The sequence below is a fragment of the Equus asinus genome, chromosome 22 (assembly GCF_041296235.1).
Source record: "Equus asinus isolate D_3611 breed Donkey chromosome 22, EquAss-T2T_v2, whole genome shotgun sequence".
Lineage (NCBI taxonomy): Eukaryota > Metazoa > Chordata > Mammalia > Perissodactyla > Equidae > Equus > Equus asinus.
The window spans coordinates 70,266,020-70,287,500 of NC_091811.1; the positions used below are offsets into that span (position 1 = coordinate 70,266,020).

The 21,481-nt window shown below is 47.2% G+C and overlaps 2 protein-coding genes across 20 annotated transcripts in view; one reads left to right on the forward strand and one right to left on the reverse strand.

The window, feature by feature from the left end:
* TMEM19 (transmembrane protein 19) overlaps nucleotides 1–8,182 on the forward strand; it is a 31,818-nt gene extending 23,636 nt beyond the window's left edge. For both annotated transcript variants that reach the window (XM_044755603.2, XM_044755600.2), the window contains exon 8: nucleotides 7,230–8,182. The gene's annotated coding sequence lies outside the window, so the exon portion shown is untranslated. The remainder of the gene's footprint in view (nucleotides 1–7,229) is intronic.
* On the reverse strand, nucleotides 52–21,383 carry LOC106842184 (RAB, member of RAS oncogene family like 2A). 18 transcript variants are annotated; one of them, XM_070494625.1, is made up of 10 exons: nucleotides 21,273–21,383; nucleotides 20,369–20,530; nucleotides 10,986–11,015; nucleotides 9,775–9,854; nucleotides 9,037–9,116; nucleotides 5,907–6,018; nucleotides 5,494–5,588; nucleotides 5,062–5,145; nucleotides 4,751–4,870; nucleotides 52–722 (listed from the first exon to the last, which is right to left on the reverse strand). In XM_070494625.1, the coding sequence occupies exons 2-9, from the start codon at nucleotides 20,473–20,475 to the stop codon at nucleotides 4,790–4,792; spliced, it is 669 nt and encodes a 222-aa protein (XP_070350726.1). In that variant the 5' UTR covers nucleotides 20,476–20,530; nucleotides 21,273–21,383; the 3' UTR covers nucleotides 52–722; nucleotides 4,751–4,789. The 18 variants fall into 18 exon arrangements, with proteins under 18 accessions (XP_070350726.1, XP_070350718.1, XP_070350720.1 ...); XM_070494617.1 differs by having other exon boundaries at nucleotides 5,494–5,591; XM_070494619.1 differs by having other exon boundaries at nucleotides 5,494–5,591; nucleotides 20,369–20,526; nucleotides 21,273–21,375.
* Nucleotides 21,384–21,481: the final 98 nt, after the last annotated feature.

A 21,481-nucleotide genomic window follows, 5' to 3' on the forward strand; every position in this document is an offset into this window, starting at 1 on the left:
AGATTCATTATTAAGAGGAAGAAAGACCTAGGCATAAACTAGAGAAAAATTGGTTCAGACAAGACTTTTATTTCAAGAATGAAGAGATTGAATGAATTTAAGGGCATAGATGGGGAAGTGATGGAGAGGTTGCTGGTAAAGGAGATTCAGTTTATAATTAGTAAAATCTCTTTGAGAGAGCAGGAGAGAGAGAGATACATTTGCAGAAATCTGCTTATCCAGGGTAAGAGGTGAACTTTGAGTGTTATCAGGTGAGAGATCACTGGTGGGTAGATATTCAGGGATATTTGTGAGTTTCATGGCAGTGAGCTGAAATCTGTCTTCAAATTGTCTAATTCATCTTTGTAGTAGGATATGGTCCCAGTTGTAGAAACTGAAGGAAAAGGTGAGAATTTGTGGGACTCTTAAGGCCTGGGGAAGATCTGAATATTTATGAATCATAGAAAAATGATTTAATTATCAGAGTATAGTAGGATATGAATTATTTATAAAAAGCCATTGGGAGGGGCCAGCCCAGTGGCACAGTGGTTAAGTTTGCACGTTCCGCTTCGGTGGCCTGGGGCTCGCCGGTTTGGATCCTGGGTGCGGACATGGCACCCAAGTCATGCTGTGGTAGGCGTCCCACATTTAAAGTAGAGGAAGATGGGCACGGATGTTAGCTAGAGCCAGTCTTCGTCAGCAAAAAGAGGAGGAGTGGCAGCAGATGTTAGCTCAGATCTAATCTTCCTCGAAAAAACAAAACAAAACAAAAAAATGAGAGTTGAGACAGTACTGATTATGCAGAAATACAAAGGAATATAAGAAAACACTTGGGGGGAGCCGAGGCAACAGGGGGTTAGTGTGGGTGTTCCAGCACCCAGCCTCATTCCTCCAACCTCCTCCTCCTGCCAGTAAAAGAAAAAAAAAAATAGAAAAGAAAATACTATAAAGTACATGCTCCCCAAATTATATAACCTAGATGAAATGGATAAATTCCTAGAAAAACAAATTACTAAAACTGATTCAAGAAGAAATAGAAAGAAGACATTGAAAGATTGAACAGACCTATAAAAAGCAGAGATTGAATCGGTTAAAAAAAAAGGGGGGGGGGGGACTTCCAAGAAAGAGAAGTCCAGGACCAGATGACTTCACTGGTGAATCCTACCGAACATTTAAAGAAGAATTAACACCCATCCTTCCCAAACTATTCCAATAATAGAATACAACGCTTTCCAACTCATTCTATGAGGGCAGAATTACTTTGATACCAAAGCTACATCACAAGCAAAGAAAATTACCAACAAATATCCTTACATCCCTTATGAATATAGATGCAAAAACCTTTAACAAAATACTAGCATAATCAACAAATATTAAAAGGATTATACACCATGAACAAGTGGGATTTATCACAAGAATGCAAAGGTGGCTCAATATACAAAAATTAATGTAATACACCACATTGATAGAATGAAGTGGAAAAACCACACAGTCATCTGAATTGACACAGGAAAAGCATTTGACAAAACCCGCCAACCTTTCATAATAAAAGTACTCAGAAAATTAGGAATAGACGGGAACTTCTACAACATGATAAAGGCCATAAGAAAACCCATAACTAACAACATAATCAACGGTGAAAAACTAAAAACTTTCCCCCTTAAGATCAGGAACAAGATAAGGATGCCTGCTTTTACTCCTTTAATTCAACAATTCCAGAACTGGAAATTCTAGTGAGACCAATTAAGCAAGAAAAGGAAATAAAACACATCCAAATTGGAAAGGAGGAAGTAAAACTTTTTCAATATGCACATGATATTCTATTTTACAGAAAATCGCAAACTATCCACAGGAAAACTAGTACAGTTAATAAAGAATTCAGCAAAGTTTCAGGGTATAAGATCAAGACACAGAAATCAGCTGTGTTTCTATAACCAGCAATGAACAATCAAAAAAGGAAATAGCATCCAAAGAATACCTAGAAATAAATTTAACTAAGAAGTGAATGATTTGTATACGAAAACTACATTGCTGCAAGAAATTAAAGACCTAAATAAATGGAAAGACATCCAGTGTTCATTGATTGGAAGAATTAATGTTGTCAAAGCGATCATTAAAAGAACAAAGTTGAAGGACTCATGTCCAAGCCCGTTCACAGCAGCACTATTCACAACAGCTAAAAGGTGGAAACAGCCCAAATGTCCATCAATGATGGATAAACAAATTGTTGGATATACATACAACAGAACAGTATCCAGCCATAAAAAGGAATGAAGTACACGATACATGGATGAATCTTGAAAACATCATGCTAAGTGAAAGAAGACAGACACCAAAGGTCCTATATTGCATGATTCTGTTGATATAAAATTTCCAGGATAGATAAATCCATAGAGACAGAAGGCAGATTAGTATTCGCCAGGGGCTGAGGGGAGAGGGTATTGGGGAGAAACTGTTTAATGAGTAAGGGGTTTTACTTTTGAATGATGGAAAATGTTTTAGAACTAGATAGAGGCGATAGTTGCACAACATTGTAACTGTAAATGGTACTGCATTAATTTAAAATAGTTAATTTTACGTTATGTAAATTTTACCTCAAATTATTTCAAAAAAGATTTAGGAGTGGTGTTCCCTGTGTTAGGATGGAATGGACTTTAAGAAGCAGGTGGAGCCGAACACTGTAAAGACAGGTTGGCACCCAGCCTGAGCACTAATCCCTCAATTGCTTTGAGTGCTAATGGATAACTCGTAGCTGCCCTTTCCCCCCAGAATTGCCCTCCCTAAAACAGGAGCCAGTTTGCCCTGGAGGCTACAAACCGCCCCCTCTACCTACTTCTTCTCTAACACTTGGCTGACTTGCACAAAAAGCCCCTGGTCTCAAAGTGGGACCCACTCTGTGGCACAGTCTGCCCTCAGAGCTCCCCTGGGCAGGGGAAGGGAGACTGAAGCCTCCAGCTGAGACCATAACCTTGTTAACTTCCCGCCTCCTGCTCGCTCCTGCTCCACTCACTCACTCTCCTGAGAGAACCGCCCCACTGAGTCATCGGAACAAGAATTGCCTTCTCAGGCTCTGCTTCTAGGGAACCTAATGCAAAAGGTTCATGTAAAACCAATACTGATGGTGAATTTATGGCATTTGAATTATATCTCAATAAAGCCATTATATAAAAACATTATTTATAATAACTAAAGGCTTATTTTTTGGTGAGGAAGACTGGCCCTGAGCTAACATCTAAAGGGTTATTTTCTTACTGTTGTTTTTAAAAGCCTACCTCACCAGGGTAATGCACTCCTGAAAACCCCTGGTCACTTTAAATCTCTTAAGGTGAAATTTTAAGTATCAGTATTTAAAGGGGAAAATCATTTGTTCTCAACTCTCAAATCAATCCATTTTTTTTTTTAGTCAGGAAGATTGGCCCTGAGCTAACATCTGTTGCCAATCTTCCTCTTTTTGCTTGAGGAAGATTGTCACTAACATCTGTGCTAATCATCCTCTACTTTGTATGTGGGACATCACCACAGCATGGCTTGATGAGCAATGTGTAGGTCCACACCCGGGATCCAAACCCACGAACCCCAGGCTGCCAAAGTGGAGTGTGTGAACTTAACCACTATGCCACCATGCTGGCGCTCCCCCCCCCCCCCATTTTTTAACATCGAATTCCACTGAAATGGTCTCTGTTACAGTAAATCAAGAGTCAACCTGGGTTACTCTTGCATGACAGATCAAGACAGTCACCCCCATTCATGTAGTTGATGACCTACAAGTTCTTTGGTGGCTTTTTGCTCAGTGAAATCCACACCCACAAAGCGTGCACATATACTCAAAGTTTATGTAATTCAACCTTTACTGTAAAAAACAGAAAAAATATAAACAATGGAAATGATGCACAAGATGGTCATAAAAACAGCAGACCACAAGTACTAGCGAGAAGTGGAAAAGGCGGCAGTGTGTCCATCTGCAGCCCTCGCCATGGAGGAGGCACGATGTCCACACTGGTCCTCAAAAGAGGAGGGAAAGCCTCACATGCTGAAATAGGGCTTTTAAAGGAAGCTGTTCTTAATTTCTTCCAACCAAATGGGTGTGCCTTGTTGTATGGCTGTACTGACCCTGGTGTTAGTGACAGTGATGTCTGTGTACTGTGAGGATGGCTAGATCTGTAACCTGCTTTCACTTGTGTGCCTGTGGCTGCAGCCTCACTGTTCACCAACATACTGGCTGCACCTGGACGAGCTCCTTCCGCTCAACCCTTTTTAAAAAAAAAAAAAGCTGGTTGGGGACTAAAGAAGAAAAAGAATGGGAGACCATGTGAAAAAAGGATGGAGGCCTCCCCAATTCCACAGGGGTGGGAACGGGGGTGGTTCAGGATTAGAAGTCATTCCCTTAGTGGAAATGCGGTGAGTAAACCCTGAGGTCAGTTTTGGGAATTAAAACAAACACCTAAATTTCCTTTTATTTAAGACACACACAAAGCATGTTCCCTGATTCTCTTCACTGTCCGATCCTGGGAAGACGGGTATGCTGCTGATCCCTAATTCCGCTTCAGGGTGTGCTGTGGAACTCTTAGACCGTCGAGGTACTTGCTGGTGCTGACCCCATCCCTGTCCCTGGCGACAGCGGTGGAGGGGTATCATGGGCCATGGAAGTGGCGGAGGCAAACGGGATGGGTGGGTTTGCAGGAAGTAGAGTGGGGGATGGCCTGGAAGAGTTCCTCAGGTCCGAGCTAGAGGGTTGGGGGAGGGAGGGGTATTCTGAAAGCTCTCCCCCTACCCAACAAGTTGGCCCTGGAGAGAGGCCTCCTTCTCTGACTCAGGAAGCAGATGGGCTCTCGACACTGCCACGCTGCTCTTGCTCCGACACATTCTCCTCCTTCTGCTCCAAGTCAAAGTTCTGCGAACAAGGTTGCAGGTGAGGCCTGGCCCTGAATTTGCCCAACTCCCTGATACTCCCAGGGGCGGTGCGCATAATGACCATGTACAGCCTGCAAAGGCAGGCAAGAGCCACTCTACTGGGTTATATTCCACACCCCTCTGACGAGAAGCCGTTTTCTCTATCCCATCTGACATTTGGGCCTGACCCACCTCAAGCTCCTGCAAAACCTCGTCCATGAAGTCCCGGGAGTTCTGTTTGTAAGACACAGCTAATCGAATTGCATCATTGAAGAGCTGGGGGAGGTGGTAGGAAGGAAAACATGGCAGTGGGTACTGCTTCCCTGTACTTGGCCTGCACTGTACCCAGAGGCCCAATCCTAAGTCCACGCAACACTCCACCCCTAAAATCAGCAAGGTCACCCCTCAAGTCACCTCATCACCCTGATGCATGAACTTTTTCCTCACCAAGCCCAGGCCCATCACCTCCTCCACTAACACTTACATGCCCACTCATGGTCCCCACAACAATCCCCATCCTCTCCAACATCCCTGCAGACAGCCCTTCTCTTTGTAGCGTCCCCAGTCACTTCACCAACCTGCCCTTCCCTGACCTCACTAGAATGACCTGCAGTCTACCATTACCTTCACGACGTTGGTACCATCGGCAGCCGAGACAAAATACAGGGGCAGGGAGAACTTCCTGGCAAAATTGAAGCTTTTTTGGGTCATCTTTATGTCTGCTGTAGAGAGAAGGCAGGACATTGGCCTGTCCATTAAGGGAGAGGGTTTTGCAGGGTAGGTCACAGGAAGCCCCCATTCCAGAAACTGGGATGAGCAGGGACAGTCAGGGGATGTGCCCTGAAAGAGTTAATTTAATGGGGATCTGTGCCTTGGGAAGAGGGCAGGTTGGCTCAGTTGACATTTTTACTGGGAAGGGAAGTGATGGCAAGCAACCAAAGGCTTTATCTTGGGAAGGAGGATGGAAAGGTTTGTTGCCCCAGGAAAGGAGGAGGAAGTGTGTGGTGGTGGGTCCCCCATGAAGTGCTGACGCCCACCATCAATTTTATTGGCCACCACGATGCATGGGACCTCTGGCCTGAACTCTCGAAGCTCCGCATACCAGGTGCTTAGGTTCTTATAGGTGATTTTCCTTTGCACATCAAACACCTGCAAAGAGCAGAGAAGGAAGGCAGCTCAGGTGTGCCGTCGTATCTGCAGGCCACCCCCAGGTGACTCGCACAGACAGCTGAGCATGGGCATGTGCCACAGGTTTGCGATCCTGGACTGGACACCTGCTCTGAGCTGCAGCCCCTGACAGCAAAGCTGTGCCCGTCACAGGGAAGTCCTCTAGAACTCCAGATCCAAAAGTGTTAAAATATTTATTCATGTTTTTGTTATCTTGTCACCTAAGCTTATTTACCCACTTTAACAAAGTTGCATAATTTTACTAATCAGTATAGTCTGTTACAAATTGTGAAGTTTTTTTCCTAGTCTATTCTTAATTGCTTAAGCTTTGTTTTAAAATTCCTTTGTAATAATTTTAAATACTAGAATTTTCCTTGTTACTATTGACTTCCTTTTAATTTTAAGCTTTTGTTTAATTTCCTATTCATTTTGTATTTTTTTTTTACTTTTTATTAGGATTATGCTAGTTTATAACCTTGTAAAATTTCAGTTGTACACTACTGTTTGTCAGTCATGTTGTAGGTGCACCCCTTCATGCTTTGTGCCCACTCCTCACGCCCCCTTTCCCCTGGTAACCACTAATCTGTTCTCTTTGTCTACATGTTTAACTTCCACATATGAGTGGAGTCATACAGAGATTGTCTTTCTCTATCTGGCTTATTTCACTTAACATGATACCCTCAAGGTCCATCCATGTTATTGTGAATGGGACGATTTTATCCCTTTTTATGGCTGAGTAGTATTCCATTCTATTTATATACCATATCTTCTTTATCCCATCATCAGTTGATGGGCACTTAAGTTGCTTCCACATCTTGGCTATTGTAAATAATGCTGCAATGAACATAGGGTGCATGGAACTCTTGGAATTGCTGACTTCAAGTTCTTAGGATAGATACTCAGTAATGGGATGGCTGGGTCATAGGGTATTTCTATTTTTAATTTTTTGAGAAATCTCCATACTGCTTTCCATAGTGGCTGTACCAGTTTCCTATTCATTTTGTGTTTTAAACTTTTTAAAAGTAATTTTTATCTGTTATTTTGTAGCTTATCATACTTTTATTAACTTCCTATAATTTATAGCTTTTACCTATTTTAAAGTATCAACAAGAAGCATGAGCACATGGACTTCTCTAAGGGCAGGGAGGCCAGCAATCCTAAGACACTTCAAGTTGCTCCTTCCTCCCTTGCAGGGATCCTTCAAGCCCCTCATGGGAGCTCCTCAGAAGCCAGCCTCCTGCTTCCAAGCCGTCCTCCAGAAGACTCAGGGGCCCAAACTGCCCAGCACAACAGTGGACTGAGATGAACAGCCCTGAAACCCCCTGGAGCGGCTGATCTCACTTCTCAACCACCCAGTCCTTCATGGGAGCGGCATGGACCACACCCAGGGCCAGGGGCTGCCCCACGTGGTGGTGGGCATGGGTCAGCAGCCTTCACACCCCGAGGCAGCAGGAGGTCCACCTGAGAAGCTCTTCCATGCTACTCCCCAGGCCCCATTTCAGCAAATGACCATGCTGTCTTCAATTCCCAGGAAGATTTCTCATAAAGCACGCTTGTAGTGGAACTTCTGGAACCTGCTTCACACCAGGCTGCCTCCCATGATCACCATCAAACAGTCCCCTTTTGTCTAGGTTTGGGTTCCTGAGCTTCCTCTCCTTGTTTTGAGAGCTGAGGAGGAGCTGGCTGGGACGAGGAGCATCCCCATCAGGGTTTCAAGGGGGAAAGTGGAACCCCGGCTCCCTTTGCGACTATCAGATCCCCACCTGGTCATCAGAAGGTGAGTGCCTTCTACCTGCCAGGCTGCATGCAGGAGGCTGGGGCTGGTGCTAGGCACCTACTGACACAGGCATGCAGGGATGCTGGCAGGAGAAACACCCCTGGGCCTCTGAAAAGGGTCCAAAAGGGGCCAATGGAGATGTGTCAGAGGCAGGAGGAGGTCATTCCCAGAGATAAAAGAGAGGTGAGCTCAAAGCACCAAGTGCCAGTGCAGAACGGAAACAGAAACAGCTGGGACCCACCCTCCCCAGTCTCAAGGGTCAGAGATGTTGACTATGCAAGACTTCAAGTACGACTTTGGACACTACCCTGTTACCCTCTTTTGTTTTGTCCCCTTATAGGTACTAGTATTAAAATTTTGGAAAATCCCAAGGGCTCTTGTGCTTAAAGGACAGTAGGGCCCGAGGATGGAGCCAGGGAGTTCATAGGCAGGAGGTCCTAGGGACACAGGTTTACACAGCTTGCCTCCTTTCTTGGTCCTTCCCATGGCTGAGTTTCAGGCCCTCTTATGGGACTTACTACCCCCGGCTACTTGGGTGGACCCCTGAGGACTGTGTTCCAGACAGCAAAGTGAGAGCTGGGAGGGAAAAGAGGGGCTGGTTTGGGAAGGTAAGTTCCTTGGGAACCGCAGAGTCCACTCAGCGCGTGTCCGCCCCTAGAGAGCAGCACCAGGTGACGTCTGAGGACAGCCTTGGGAGCTTGTCTGAGTAGCTGGGCTCCATCACGGAGGGACTGTTTGCTTTTCCTTTTTTTGTGTGAGGAAGATTGGCCCTGAGCTAACATCTGTGCCAATCTTCCTCTCTTTTGTATGTGGGTTGCTGCCGCGACGTGGCTGACAAGTGGTACAGGTCCATGACCAGGATCCAAACCCGCAAACCCAGGCCACTAAAGCAGAGCATGCCGAACTCAACCACCAGGACACGGAGCTGGCCCCCCGTGTTTGCCTCTTAGATGCTCTGTCTCACGTTGGAGCCCTGAACTTGCCCCTCCCCTAGCATGGTGGCTCTTCTCCCATCCCCGCCTGAAGAGGAGTGCACCTGGCAAGCTCTCACTTAGAACCTCCAGGGAGCACGTACATTCTGAAGGGTCCCCAGGCTGCGCCGGTCCCCTCTCCCCAAGCACCCAGCCCTGGTGGGGAGGGCTCAGTGGGGCTAAGCCCCTCACCCCCTCACCCCTTAGGCCAGACCTGCCCAGCTTCTGTCCACCTCCAGGCTGGCCTCCTACCATGATGCAGGCGTGGGCCTTGTGGTAGTAGGAGGCGTGCATGCTCTGGAACCGCTCCTGGCCTGCTGTGTCCCAAAAGTCTGCAATAAGAACACAGCTCTGACTGACAGGGGCTGGAGGGCGGAGACCTGGGCGCCCTAAGCACCTCTGTGCAGGTCTCTGAGTGCAGAAACAACACACACGTGGGGAGGATGGGCGGAATGGAGGCCACGCAGCTCGCACGTGTGTGTCATTAGGACACGATCACCTTGGTGTGTGAGAGGCGTTGTGTATGCCCGTGGGCGTGGGTGAGAGGGAGACACAGGCCCAGGGCCAAGAGGAAGAAGAATGCAGGCAGGAAGCCCGAAGAGGGAGAAGGTAGGTACCCCCCTTGCCTCCACCCACAAGATACAGGACCCTCCAATGTCAAAACTGGGCAGACTTTCCGAGAGTGGTGACAGCAGATGGACACAGGCAGGATGTGTGGCCTGGCCAAGGGGAAGGCTGTGACCTCGCGGGAAGTCAAAACCCCGAGGAAGATAATACTCAGATCACATTTGTATTTTTTTACACTGGCTAAATGAGAACACCGGGTCCAAGTGCTGCCTCCCACCCTCCCTGGCCCCCTGATTCTCAGGGTCTTCCCTGCCTGGGGTCTCATTTCCTCCCTGCTTTACTCTCTCTCAGGGACCTTCTCTCCCCTCCCCCTCCCCTCTCCTCCCCCTTGAGAGTCGGCTGGCTCGGCCCCGTGCTGCTCACCCACAAGGACAGTCTTGCCGTCCACAGTGGCCGTGTGTTTGTACAGGGTCAGGGCGTACGTGGACAGCTGCTGCGGCTGACTGCATTCAGGTTAAGCAGCAAACAGGAATAAAAGGGAGGTGAGGAAGGTGCTTGGGGGGGCACTTGTGTGATGGAACAGGCCCTCTCTCCTTTGCTTCCTGGAGTTAGGTTTTAAATTGAATGAATGCTGCAGACAGAGGATCAGCTTCAAATATTGCTGGCACAATGGAAAGGCGAGGGCGGGAGAAGCTGTGTGTGTCCCGGTCATCTGAGTCCAAGGGGAAACATGGAACGGCATTTTACAGAGCAGCTGTCATGAACGGCATCAGGTAGTTGGAAAATGCAACCGTGGATGCGCCAGCTCCTTAATGGACGGGCTCCTGCAGGCCAGAGGGGAAACCCAGCCATAGGCAGCAACATGACCGTTCCAGGGAAAGAAGCCTCGACAAGCTGCTTATGAACTGTAGTTTGCCTGTATGTGAAACCCTAACAAAAAGCCCAGGGAATAATACTTCCTAAAGCTGCAAGACACTGGTGGTTTAACCAGCAAAGCCGGACGAAGCAGGTGGGAGGGTGCAAAGGAGCACCTGGTAGAAGGTGAAGCAAGACACACACAGACTCCACCTTGGTGGCTGGGGCCCAGGGCAGGGGCAGCAGGCTCCAGGCGCTTCTCACCCATGGTCCTCAGTGCATTCCCCGGTAAGATTTTTAAAATTATCCTAGTTGTCAGGGAGGGTCTCACTCCAAACCCACACAACGTGACAATTCATGGGAGGAGGGAGAGGCTGGCAGCTCATATCTTACAAAGTTCAGTCATACTGGAGAATTTTTAAATATTAGAAAGCCCAAGTTTTGAGGTCAGAGAGCTCAAGTGAATTGCCCAAGGCCAGAGCTACTCAGAAGAGGTGGGGCTTGAGTCTAGGCATTTGACCAGGAGCTACTAGCCATTCTACTTGCCCTCCTAATACAACGCCAATCCAAATGAGTGAGCTCCAGAACATGCTGCATCGATGATGTGCAATGCCACGTGGGTCAGTCGGCAAGAAACCAGCCTGAATGGAACCGGTGCATTCACTCACCTATCTCTCCTCCCTTGACCACTGGAGCAAAGGGGTGGGCAGTGGGGTTGAGTTGGCATGAGGGTGGGAAGGGCCACAGGAACAAGGAGCATTTCAAACCTTGAAGGATACAATCCATCCATGAGAAATCTCTCCATAAGTCTGTAAGGAGAGTGTGCAAGGTGGTCAGACATGTCCCCCGAACTCTCCTCCTTGCCCTGCTGCATGACCCCAGGGTTGACAACCTGGGAGCCACCTGTGGCTTCCCAACTCCCATTTATTCCACAGCCACACGGCTTCCTCTGAAGGACAATGCCCAGGAACTGCCCACCCTCTCTGCTCCTGACAGCCCTTACATTCCCGGCCCCTCGCTGTAATAATGGCCCACAGCTGCTTTCCCTGCATGCTAGGACCCCGTCTTAATCCTTTTTGGGTACCACAGCAGCTGATCACCAATACCAGTTGAAGAAATAAAGGCCTGCCTCCAGGGTAGACCATGTGTCTACACTGGAGAAGTCTGTGTGAACCATAAGCTCAACAGATCTGAGAGTGAGTTTGTTCAACCCACTAACCCTGCCCCTGCCTGTAAATTATCTATTTAGCACATCACCTGACTCTCCAAGCCTGGAACCTAGGAATCACCAGACTAACCCTCATAACAAACAGCTCACGTTGCCCTAAGTGCACACACCAGCCCAAGTGAGGCTCTCAGATCCGTTATTTTCACCTCTTCACACTGTTGAAAGCACAACTACCCTCGCTTTATGCACAGCAAACCGAGGCCAGGGAGGCTGTGCCCTCTGCCTGAAAGTCAGTTCCCCAATATTCTGCAGGTCCTTCAGGGTTTTGCTCAAACGTCACCTGAGCAATGAGACCTTCCCGGATTATCTTATTTATAGCAGGCAAGTCTGTCTCAACTTGTACTTGATCTCTGCCCTGCCATGTGACAGCAACTGAAATATTAAGTATTTTACTTAATGTCTCTCTCCCTCAACTGGAATGAAATGCCCCTGAAAGCAGTTTTTGATTTTTAATCCACTGCTGCATCCCCAGTGCCTAGGACAAAAAACATTCAGACTATAACTACCATCCAAACACCACGCAAAACTGGAGCCCACCTTTCCCCCCATCAGCAAAGGGTGAGTGGGGGGCCTAGACTTCCACCATTTTGAGACTGTAAGGAGGGGCCCCCACAACGTTCCCAAGCTGGGTTGGTGTCAAAGAAGGCCAATTCCCTACCAGATGGTAATGGGGCTCCCTCTCCCCATAGCATCAGTGGAGAGCACAGGCGCCTGGACTTCACACCCACCAGCAGCTGGGGGAGTGGTGGGCGTGGGTGGTGTGCAGCCTCTCCCCTTTCTGCGGAAGCAGTGCCACAAGAAGCCAGCTAAGACAGAAGGTTTACATAAGATCCAGTCTCATAACATGATATTCAAAATGTCCAAGTTTCAACTGAAAATCATTCATCATACCCAGAACCAAGAAGATCTCAAACTAAATGTAAAAAGACGATCAACAGATGCCAACCCTGTGATGATACAGATGTTAAAGGTATCTGACAAAGCTTTTAAAGCAGTTGTCATAAAAATGCACCAATGAGCAATTACAGGTATGCTTGAAATAACTGAAAATACAGAAAGTCTCAGCAACAGACTACTTTTCAGCATATAAATGGAAGATGTAAAGAAGAACCCAATGGCTATTTTAGGACATTTGGAAAATACAATAACCAAAATGAAAAACTCACTGGATGGGCTCCTAGCAGGATGGAAAGAACAAAGGAAAGAACCACTGAACTTTAAAACAGAACAAAAGAAATCACCCGAGACAAATACTAGTAAGAGAACAGACTGGAAAAAAATGAACAGAGCCTCAGGGATTTGAAGGACTATATGATGAAATTCATGTAGGGAAAAGAGAGGAAAAAGAGGACCAGGCTGAAACAATAGACGAAATAATGCCTGAAAACTTCCTAAATTTGGAAAAAGACATAAAAACCTGTAGAGTGAAGAAGCTGAACAAAACTCAAAGGATAAATCCAAAGAAATGGACCCCAAGACAGCACAGTAAAACTCCTGAAATCAAAAGACAAAGAAAAAAGCCTTGAAAGCAGTGAGAGAGATGACACGGTCCCTATATGGGAAACCATTCGAAGGGCAGAGGGTTTCTCATCAGAAACCATGGGACCAGACGAAGTGGCACATTACTTCTCAAGTGCTGAAAGAAAAGAACTGTCAGTCCAGATCCTAAATCCAGTGAAAATATCCCTCAAGAGTGAAGGGGAAATCAAGATGTTCTTATATGAAGGAAAATGAAAAGAATCTGTTTCCAGCAGACCTATCCTGAAAAATGGCTAAAGAATGGCAAACAGAAAGAAAACAATAAAGAAGGAATCTTGGGGTATCAAGAAGGAAGAAAGAACAGAGTAAGAAAAAAATATTGGTAAGTGCAATAGACTTTCTTCCCCTGAGTTTTTTTTTTTTTTTTAAAGATTTTATTTTTTCCTTTTTATCCCCAAAGCCCCCCGGTACATAGTTGTGTATTCTTCGTTGTGGGTTCTTCTAGTTGTGGCAAGTGGGACGCTGCCTCAGCGTGGTCTGATGAGCAGTGCCATGTCCGCGCCCAGGATTCAAACCAACAAAACACTGGGCCGCCTGCAGCGGAGCGCGCAAACTTAACCACTCGGCCACGGGGCCAGCCCCTCCCCTGAGTTTTTAAAATTATTTTCCATGGTCAAAGCACAAGTTATAACAACAGATGACGGAGTTCTCAGTGTATGTAGAGAAAATACTTAAGACAATTAAACAGGGGAGGGTAAAGGGACATAAAGGGAAACAAGGCGTTTACACTTCACTCTCACTGGTAGACTGCAAATTTACGTATATACAAGATAACTTAGAACCACCACTACAAAAGCTACAGAGAGATACACCCAACAACACTACAGATAAATCAGAACAGAATGTTTAAAAATGTTCAAGCAACCCACATGGAGGCAGGAAAAAACAAAAAGAAAAAAGGAAAAAGAAAAAAACTAAACTGGCAGAGCTGCGCCATAGCCAATCTAGAGTCACAGCTATTGCTGTTGCTCACGGCAGCTGAGCCTGTCAGATCCCCACAAACACTGAGCAGGCGAGCCCTGAGCTGCTGCCGCGAGGGGACTGACAGGGCTGGGTTCCTGAGAGCCTCTACCCACATTTTTACTGCTGATTCATTAACACTGACCTTATACTGATGCCCAGGCACAGTCACTCCTGCCTGAAGCAGCTTACGGAACATCCATATTTCTCAGGAAGGCACATCGCAGCCTTCTACAAACCACAATACCACAAACAACTCTACACACAGAAATTTGACAACTTAGACAAAATGGACCAATTCCTTAAAAGCATAAACTACCAACTCACCTAGTATGAAACAGATCCCTTGAATAGCCTATAACTATAAATCTCTAGGCCCAGATGGTCTCAGGGGAGAATTCTACCAAACGTGCAAAGAATTAATATCAATTCTGCACAATCTCTTCCAGAAAACAGAAGAGGAGGGAACACTTCCCAGTTCATTTTATGAGGTCATTTTACCCTGATATCAAAACCAGTTAAAGACAGTACAGGGGCTGGCCTGGTGGCACCACAGTTAAGTTTGCACGTTCTCCTTTGGCAGCCTGGGGTTTGCTGGTTCAGATCCTGGGTGCAGCCCTACACACCGCTTGTCAAGCCATGCTGTGGCAGACGTCCCACATATAAAGTAGAGGAAGATGGGCACGAATGTTAGCTCAGGGCCAGTCTTCCTTGGCAAAAAAGAGGAGGATTGGCAGCAGATGTTAGCTCAGGGCCAGCCTTCCTCAGCAAAAAAGAGGAGGATTGGTGGCAGATGTTAGCTCAGGGCTAATCTTCCTCAAAAAAAAAAAAAAAAAAAAAAGACAGTACAAAAATACCCCAAAAACATCAGATCAATATCCTTCATGAATATAGACATGTCATTAACAAAATATTAGCAAAGAGAATTCAGCAATATATCAAAGAAGTTACACACCCTGAGTAAGTATGATTTATTTCATGGATGCAAGCCTAGTTCAATATTTGAAAATCAATCAATGTAATCTACCATATTACCTGGCTGAAGAAGCAAAATCACATGATCATATCAATCAGTGCAGAAAGTGCATCTGAAAAAATGCAACACCCATTCATGATAAAAAAAAGTCTCCAAAAAAGAGGCATAGTTTGGAACTTCCTAACCTTAATGAAGAGCTCTAGAAAAACTTACAATTAATGCATACTCAATGGGGAAACACTGAATGTGATCCCTCTAAACTCATGAACAAGGCAAAGATGTCTACGCTCACTTCTTGGTTTTAACCAGTGTAATAAGGCAAGAAAAGGAAATAAAAAGCACATGACTCAGAAAAGAATACAACTGTCCCTATTTCCAAATGCCATGATGGTACACAGAGAAAATACTAGGGAATCTACAAAAAAGACTCCTAGAACTAATAAGTAAGTTCAGCAAGGTCATAGGATACAAAGTCAATGTACAAAGATCAACTGTGCTTCCATACACTTGCAATGCAAACATATATACAGAAATTTAAAATGTGATACCATTTATAAATGCTCAAGAAACAAAAAAATGAAATACCTAGGTGTAAACCTAACAAAACATTTATAGAACCGGTATGCTGAAAACTACAAAATAACCGATGAAAAGAAATCAAAGATGATCTAAATAAACGGAGAGACACACAATGTTTAGGAATTGGAAAGCTCAGTATAAAAAGATGCCAATTCTCCCAAAATTGATATGTGGGCCTACTAAAATCCCAGCAAGATGTTTTATAGGTATAGGCAAGATTTTCTAAATTTATATAGACAGGCAAAGGAATTACAAGAGCTAAAACAATTTTGAAAAAGAAAAAAGTGGAAGGAATCTGTCTACTTGATTTCAAGACTTATTATACAGCCACAGTGATAAAGACTGTGTGGTCCTGGCAGAGGGACAGACACACAGATCAATGAAACAAAAGGAAGAACCAGAAAGAGTCCCACAGAAGCACTGCCAACTGGTCTGTTTACAAATGTCCAAAAGCAATTCACTGGAGGAATGAAAGCCTTTTCAACAAATGATGCTGGACCAATTGAATACTGTATCTATTAGCAAAAAAAACCAAAAGCAAAACCAAACAAAGAAACAACCTTTGCCCCAAACCCTCATGCTTTAAATAAAAGTTAATTCAAAATTTATCACAGACTTAAACGTAAAATCTAAAACTATAAGACTTTTAGAAGAAAACATAGGAAAAAATCTTTGGGACCTAGGGCTTGGTGGAGACCAAAGGCCATGATCAATAAAAGGGGAAAAAAAATGGCGAATTGGACTTCATGAGAATTAAAACCTTTTGTCTGTGAAAGACTCTATTATAAGAGGATGAAAAGATAAGCTACAGAATTGGAGAAAACGTTTGCAAACCACACATCCAACAGAGACTAGTACCTAGAATAAAAAAGAACTGTCGAAACTCAGTTAAAAAAATCTGGGGCTGGCCTGGTGGTGCAGCTGTTAAGTGTGCACGTTCCGCTTCGGCGGCCCCAGGTTCACCGGTTCGGATCCCGGGTGTGGACATGGCACCGCTTGGCAAGCCATGCTGTGGCAGGCACCCCACATATAAAGTAGAAGAAGATGGGCACGGATGTTAGCTCAGGGCTAGTCTTCCTCAGCAAAAAGAGGAGGATTGGCAGCAGTTAGCACAGGACTAATCTTCCTCAAAAAAAAAAAAAAAAAACACACACACATTAACAATAGAGTGAAAAGCCACAGAGTGAAAGGTCAAGAAGGTATAATGAAGTCTCTATGAGTCAATAATAAAAAAAAAACAATCCAATAAAAATAAACAGACATTTCACAAAAGAGGAGCTCCACATGGCCAATAAGCACTAATAAGTGCAAAGGTGCTCAATATAATCAGGCATCAGTGAAATGCAAAATTAAGTCACTATAGAAACTCTTAAATATATCTCTCTCTCTATACGTGAATGATCAACACCGATAATTGCGTTGTTCAAAGCTTTATCACCTTACAACTTTTTTCCCTGACTGATGTATTGATTATTGGGAGGAATATCCATTCAGAATGTGGTCAGTGATCCAGTTAAAAAATTAGACTTGGCAAGGTTGTAAACTATCATCAACTCAATAAAAAAAAAAAAATTAGACTTGGCTACTCTTCCGCTCAAACCATCCAATGGTTTCCCATTTCTTTCAGATCAAAGCCTCCTCAGATCCCCAGCCCCACCACTGACTTCCACTTCCTCTTCTCTTCTCTCCCGTTCTCTTTCCGTTGCTCCCTCTGTTCCAGCCACCAGTCACTTCCTCTCGTTGACATGCACCTCCCCCAGATACCTGCATGGCTCGTTCCCTGGCCTCCTTCAGGTCGTTGCTGTACGTCCACTGTACACACAGGCCTGCCCTAACCAGTCTCTCTACACTGCAGCTGTGCTTTCCCCACCTTTGTGAGGGCACTCCTTATCTGTCAGTTTAATACACTCTAGCCATGATTTTACACTTTTGAGATTTAAACTGTAGCTTCCATTGTAAAAGGGGGGGAGATTTCATTTGTAACTAAAAAGAAATAGCACCCACATTATACAGAAAATACACTACTTTCTTAGATGGACGTAGAAAACCACACAGTGAAAGTACTCCAGCCACAGAGGGTAAGAAAAGGACCTGTGCTTGGAACACTGTCTGGAGAGATCATGTGCTCAGGGAGTAGAGGAGGAACAGCTGATTGACACTCGTCTCATCACAGCAGGAGCAGTGAAAGATGCAAACAAAGGCCGAGAAGGGTTTTCTTAAGGAAAGGTTGGCCTCTGGAAGACACGACAACAGGAGAGACAAATTCCCTCCCAACTTCCTGTGGCTTAGTGGACAGCCAGCTTGGCAGGCCTGAGTTCAAAAGCAGAGCGGGTGCACCCTCTGGAGGCCCCAGGAAGCTCCCACTGCTACACAGTCACATGGATGGTCCTTGCCATCCTTTCCCAAAAGTATTTAGAGTATTACAGGTGCTGGATCCCTGTCTAGAGGACCTTTTCACAAGGCATCCAGCCCATCTACTCCTGGCCTCAGGGATAACAAGAGCTTGGGACATGGGGCATGCTGTGTATTCTCTGCCTATAATTTCCCCCGGTCAACTTGAGTTTGTACTTACACCATGCAGCCTGAGCAGGTATGTGCCTTTGCCCAATGATAGACAATTATTAAGGGGAAAACGAGACCCTAAAGGCCCAGTTAGACAGCTATAAAAGAAAAAAGGCAATGCATCTGGACTGAACTACACTCAAACAGGGAATCAGAAAAGGCCTTGTCTTGTTATTAGGCAGAAAGAACATTTGAGGTCAAAAGAAATTATTAAGAAGAAAAGCAAGGGCTGGGAGAGCCTCAGACGACTCCCCAGGGGAAGATGCCTTCTGGATTTGCAGAGAGAAGGCGCAGTAAGAGCATGGGTGCCTCTCAGACTGCCAGCAGCCACAGTGGTACTGAAAACATGAAGCAAACGCTTGGGTGTAAGTGGGGACTCAGGGAGGGGCTCTTACCCATCACCCAGAACAGGGTTTGACCCTAGTCGCGCTCAGCACTTGTCAAGTGGACATCCTTTAAAGGGGAGCCAGGCAGGACACTGAGATCATGAGCTGGCTGGGTTGGATGCGGGTGTCAGCGGAGGACATCTCCCTGCAGCAGCACCCAGCTCAGGAAGGTGGCGCATGCAGGAGGGAAGGAAAGGCCCCCAGGAGGCAGTGCCTGGGTCTGAGGAAACCCGCTCACACGCAGTGGAGGGGCCCACCCTCAACGGAGGCTTGGGATCCAGAAACAGGCCCAAAGAGGAAACAGGATCGAGCGCAGGCACCTGCTGCATGAGGAAAGAAGGCAGCTCCAAGGAGGTCTCGGGAGCGGGGCGGCCGCTCCTCCCACTTTCCAGGCCGTGCCAGGTGGCACCACCTCCCAGACACTATCGAGAGGAGGCTGTGCACAGATGCCCTCCAGCTACAATGAATGCAGGGGTTAATCCACCTCTTCACAGTTTTCTCCCAACTGAGTTTAGATTCACAAGTTGGAGATATTGAAAACGGTCATAGAATTCTTGAGTCCCAGTGCAACTGAACCAACATTTCTCACCTGCTCGCCTTCCCTCAGATACACCGTCTTTTCATCATGGTCTTTGTCTCTGGGACAATGTTTTCCCTGAGATACTGTTAGGTGCTGGCGACTGGCTTGTTTTCCAAATGTCGTAGCTATAGAGGCCAATGCTCTGGTAATCGCTGACGTCCTGTTAACTGCCTGGATTCTTATTTTCTGCTGTTTTAAGTGAGGCTTATAAGAGACTGGCATTGAACCTGGGGGTTGGGTAGCCACCTTGGATCTCACACCAAGCTACACTCTCCAACGTCTCTGTCAGGTATCAAGCTGACAGTTTGCTCTCACCTGCCTGCCATTCCTGTTCTCTGTTTGTTGGTTCTAAACTTGGGTGGGGAAAAAGGGGGTGTTATTTACTGAGCAATCTCCCCAAACTACAACACTCTCCCTCACCTTTACTGTATAGGCATGCTCTTGAGGATGGTCAAAGCAACTGTAAAATACTAACCCAGAGCTGCACTGTGAGCGCTGGGGTGGGGCAGAGAGAGAATGTGAATTCATGAAGATAACCTAAAACCTAGCAAAGCCCCTGGAGAATTATTCACAGCCACCTGAGTCCAAGGATATGTTAGTAAAAGATGAAGCTGGAAAACAAGGTGGATCTGGAACACCTGGGAGATAAGACTAAACCAGACATCTGGTCGGGGCAAGTCTACCCCCATCCTGTGAAGGCAGAAATGGAAGTGTGCCCACAGCAGCCCACAGGTGAGAAACAGGATCACACCTTGTGGACACAAGATGCCAGCACTGCGGGCCTCCCTTCAGCTCTCCAGGGTGGCAGCTCCACACCTGTGCACACAGGCACTGAAGTCAGAAGAACACACCAATCTCTATGCTGATTACAGTCAGCTGTCATTTCTATCAGCTCTTCTCAGTCTCAGTCAGCTCCTCCAAGAAAGCATCTTTAGCACCTGTATTCAACCTGTCACTGGTCGGGCTAGGCACACCTCTCACACTTTCCCCTCTCCATTCCCACTGTTTCCACCTCGCAATCCTTCAGCCCACACACCATATACTGGCATACCCCAGCTCTCACCTCCTCACCTTGGACTGCTTCATCAGTCTCTAGGGTAACCGGCCCCACACCTTCTGCCAGGACTCATGGAAAAAGCCCACCTTCCTCAGTCCTTATGCCTTGCCTGCCGCCCAACACGCACAGCTGCCAATGTGATCCCCCTCGTTCCCCCATGCACACCTGGGCTCCAGCCAAGACTACTCCCTTACCACTTCCATAGAAGCCACGCTCCTGAGCCTCTGGAGGGCTATTTTCTAATAACCCAGACTTGCTCTGGGCCTGGTCTTTCTTCCCTAATCTCCCAACATACTTGGACTTGCCCACGGCGCTGTCCCCCAGGCAGATGATCTTCACGTTGTCCTCAGCATCGTATTTCTCTTGGTCCAGCTCACAGGGTTTGGCTCTGTCCCCGGCCATTGGCTCCTGGCTGTAGAAAGGGGCTCAGTCCAGGGGAGGGGGGTCTTATCACTGTCTGGGAAGATCAAGAGGCTGTTGTTAAAGAGATGTTAAGTCCCCCAACCAAATCTACTTTTCCTCTTCCTGGACAGAGGAGACAACGAGCTGATGAGAGAGCGGCCCAAGAACACGCTTGCATCTTTCTCTATTCCCCATCGGCCTGGCTGCCACTTGCTGAACTGTGGGGTTGTCATCTTGGCCACACCAAGATCCTCTTAGGGTGGTTTACCGTATGTCAGCTCTGCAGCTATGCTCAGGGCCACACCTCCCACTCCCACCTGGAGGGGACAGTATTCTAAAGCCACACCGAAGCCACAGTTCAACAGTTACAAGTTTTACATACAAAGTTTCCTCACTTATAAAACAGGGCCCACATCACAGGACACTGGCAAACGGAGCGCTCTGAAGGCCTGCGCGCTCGTCACCGACTAACTGGCCTCACCGGCACTCCCGACCCTCCGCCCCGCGCCTCTCCCCTCCCCTCGCTGGAAAGCCCCGCCCGGGCGCTCTCCTCCGCTCCACGCGGGTGTCGGGGGCCTAACGTGTCTGGGGACCACCTGCACCGCCCCCGCTTGACCCCACCGCCCGTCCTTTCCGCCACCGGGCCCTCCGTCCGCCCAGGGCCCCCGCCGGTCTCGGACTGCGGCGCCCCACGCCGACCCGCCGCGCAGGCGGCCCGGGCGAGGCCGGAGAGACCAGGGACGCCGTAGGCCGCCCGTCCCGCCTGTCCCGCCTGTCCCGCCCAGACCCGCCCGGACCCGGCGGCCCGGCTCCCGCGGCGCGGCGCTCCGCTTCCGGCTCTGCCCGCGTCCTCGCAGCTGCTACGCAACCGCGCAAGGACCCCGAGCAGGGCTGCCGGCGCCGGCCTGAAGGACCCCGCCGGGGCGCGGGCTGGCTAGCGCGTTGCCGGGCAGGAGCACCGCTGGGCAGCGCGCGTTTGGTCGGGGCTGGCTCGGGGGCTTCCAGT